The sequence below is a fragment of the Priapulus caudatus genome, unplaced genomic scaffold, assembly GCF_000485595.1.
Source record: "Priapulus caudatus unplaced genomic scaffold, Priapulus_caudatus-5.0.1 Scaffold137, whole genome shotgun sequence".
NCBI lineage: Eukaryota > Metazoa > Priapulida > Priapulimorpha > Priapulimorphida > Priapulidae > Priapulus > Priapulus caudatus.
Genome location: NW_014577198.1, coordinates 206791 through 209757, shown reverse-complemented (window position 1 = coordinate 209757; position 2967 = coordinate 206791). Strand labels below are relative to the sequence as shown.

At 39.2% G+C, this 2967-nt stretch overlaps 1 protein-coding gene across 1 annotated transcript in view; it reads left to right on the top strand.

Annotated features, from left to right (window-relative positions):
* Nucleotides 1–2967, top strand: part of LOC106806020 (sorting and assembly machinery component 50 homolog A-like) — a 15444-nt gene that overhangs the window by 399 nt on the left and 12078 nt on the right. The window contains exons 2-4 of the mRNA XM_014807847.1: nucleotides 1542–1604; nucleotides 2211–2312; nucleotides 2593–2680. Coding sequence (XP_014663333.1) covers nucleotides 1542–1604; nucleotides 2211–2312; nucleotides 2593–2680 — 253 coding nt within the window. The remainder of the gene's footprint in view (nucleotides 1–1541; nucleotides 1605–2210; nucleotides 2313–2592; nucleotides 2681–2967) is intronic.

Genomic DNA, 2967 nt, shown 5'->3' with positions numbered 1-2967 from the left:
ACCTAACCTAAACCTAACCCTAACCCTAAATCCTTAACCTACCCTAACCCCTAACCCAGAACCCTAACGCACAAAAGGGGCTTCAACGACGACGGCTTACCGTACCTCCAGCCACTTGCGCTATCATTTACAGCCATACGATTAAACCAAAAAAGCCTTGAAAAAAACAACGTCAAAATGCCCTTTTTTTCTGATAATCCCGACTTTCGTTGAATCGAGTTGCCTTGTGAAATACACTACAAGGCGACTTAGAGAGGAGCCCAAGATATACGCAGATACGCAGATGTGAATACAAATATGCGTAACTAAGTCAGTACCGGCGAATCGCGAATGTAACTCGTAATAGATTACTTCTTACAGTGTTTAGAGCAGCCCGTAACACTCGCCAAACTGGCTGAGTGAGTCCAATAAGTATAACTCGCCCAAACGCGAATCTTACTCGCCCACATTTTAAAACAAAATGCTTGTCAAACAATAGCCTTGAAAAAACACAAAACACCATTGATTAAATCACATGTAATTTACTTGATCACTGCCTTCTCAAAAAAAATTCAAGGCACACATCCTCTGAAAAGTTCCTGTCTTTATTGTTCATTTTAATTACTTTTTATTCTCGGGCTGCTTTGCCCATCATGAAATCCACGTTACGCGCATTTTATTGACCTTGTTAACACCAAGGCCAATGTGACTTTTAAAACATCCTGCACTCCCCCCCCCCTCCCCCGCTACATCAATGCATTATGCCGCCTCAGCACGTAATACACAGCACCGCCGTGCTGGCATGCACGCTTCTCGCGGGCTGGATTTCTCGGCAACCTTTGATAATATAAAGTTGAGGATGTCGTGCGGATAGCCGTCCTTCACAATCGCCTACAACTGTTATTTCATCAATGTTTGCGATATATAACGTAAGTGAACCAACATTTGATTGACAAAATAAAAGTCTAGAACAATTATTTTTACTCGCCACAGGGAGCAGTCAGCTTTTAGCTTTCACTCGCTCGATATTATTTTCACTCGACATTGGCGAGCGGGCGAGTGCCAAGCTCGCACGCTGTCCTAAATCTCACTTCATAAATATCATGATAATGCACCCAGATTTGGATACTGCAGTTTATGCAGCCGACAAAACGCTCTGTGCTTACAATACTAACTTAAATACACTCATTACAGTACTAACATGTGGCTTGTCTACAATGCAATGCAATGCAATGGTGCAATGCAACGCAATGCAAGCTTGAAAATATAAGTATATATATTATCATTATGAGCTGAGGTTATCCCCACAACTAGTCAAAGGTGGGTGGTGTTGATATTGTCATTATTGATAAGCCTTACCTGGTTTATTTTGCATCATTTTGCATCTGAGCTCCAGCCGTCAATACACAGTTTGTTCTGTCAATCATATCATATATCATATAGGGTCTTCTGTCCGATTGGAAGATCCATCCTCTTTTGTTAGTTGCATAACTGCCCTTCCCTCGTACAAGGTATATCATGCTCAGTATAAATATGCAAAATCAAAGTATTGCCTGTTTTAGGAAATAAAAGGCGACGATTTGATTGATTCGAATGTCATATCTGTGCGTGTGAACGATGTCTCGGTGAGTACTAGTATTATCAGAGCATTATGACAGGTTTTAGAATATTTTCTGCAATAATGATGAAAAAGTCTCAACAATGTCAGGGTTTCTTCTGAGGGTAAAATTAGACAAAGGAGGTAATGGCCGGTTTGGAAAAAAAAGCACATGATGGATTCAAAGGCGAGCCATAGGCATGCATGCAAACGCTGCAGGCGGACGCGCGGGGTGGGGGGGACGCCCCCTCTCGCTGGGGGTGGGGGGTTCTAGGGAGTCTCACCCAGCAAAATTTTAAAAATTTGAATGTCTTAGACTGCATTCGAGACACCCTGAAACCATTTTCACAATAGCAATATTAAATTTGACAAAGGCGATGGGCCACTGTGCCTGTTATGTATAAGAAACCCTGAATGTATAGATATCTTCATGCCAATATCAATTGTAAATTGATTTTGAAAGTTCAACTATAGTGTAGTTTCTGAATAACTTTTAAAAGAATGTTTATGTGTATCTACTGCCAGTGAATTTGATTCATTTCCTAAACTGAGAATAATCCGTGTACGCTATTATCTATTGCGTAGTTATGTCGTTTAAGTTCATCATGGAACTAAGATAATGTTTACACTCTAGGTCACGGTAGAGCGAATTCACATTGATGGGCTAGGACGGACGAAAAACGATGCTGTAGTGCCAGAGGTCAAGCAGATATTTCAAGCAAAAAAGTTTGAAGATGTGAGTGTCCAAGTGGAGATTGCCATTTATGGGCATTTATATGTATGCAACTGTGGTGCTCTGACTTATGCGTTATAATAGAATTCATGGATGGCTAGCATTCAGATGAACACTGTTCGTACAGCAGCTATGTAATTTCTCAAAAATAGCAGTCTTCAGTCAATATAACCGTGGTCTTTCGTTGTTGATTGACATTATATATCCATATTTTGTGGACCATTTCCATTTTGAAATCCTAGATCCATTTGTATGTGCATCAATGTCGAAATATTTATTGCAGGTAATCCTGAAATCATTAGAAGCAAAGTCAAAATTGGAAGATGTTGGTGCTTTTAAGAAAATTCAAATTGTCATTGATACTAGCAAAGGTAACACAAATGTAGTTTATGTATTATGTGCATGTTTTAGTATTTTTCATGCATATATCATAGTTAGATCCTTAATGGTTGCTCTAAACATTACTATTACAGACTTCTGTATCTACTTGTATGTAATTAATACGTTGTGCAAATAGTTCTGATTTTTAGTTATGCATGGTATATATATGTCTATCTGCGTGCGTGCGTGCGTGTGTGTATTTATCTACCTATCTATCTATCTATCTATCTATCTATCTATCTATCTATCTATCTATCTATCTATCTATCTATCTATC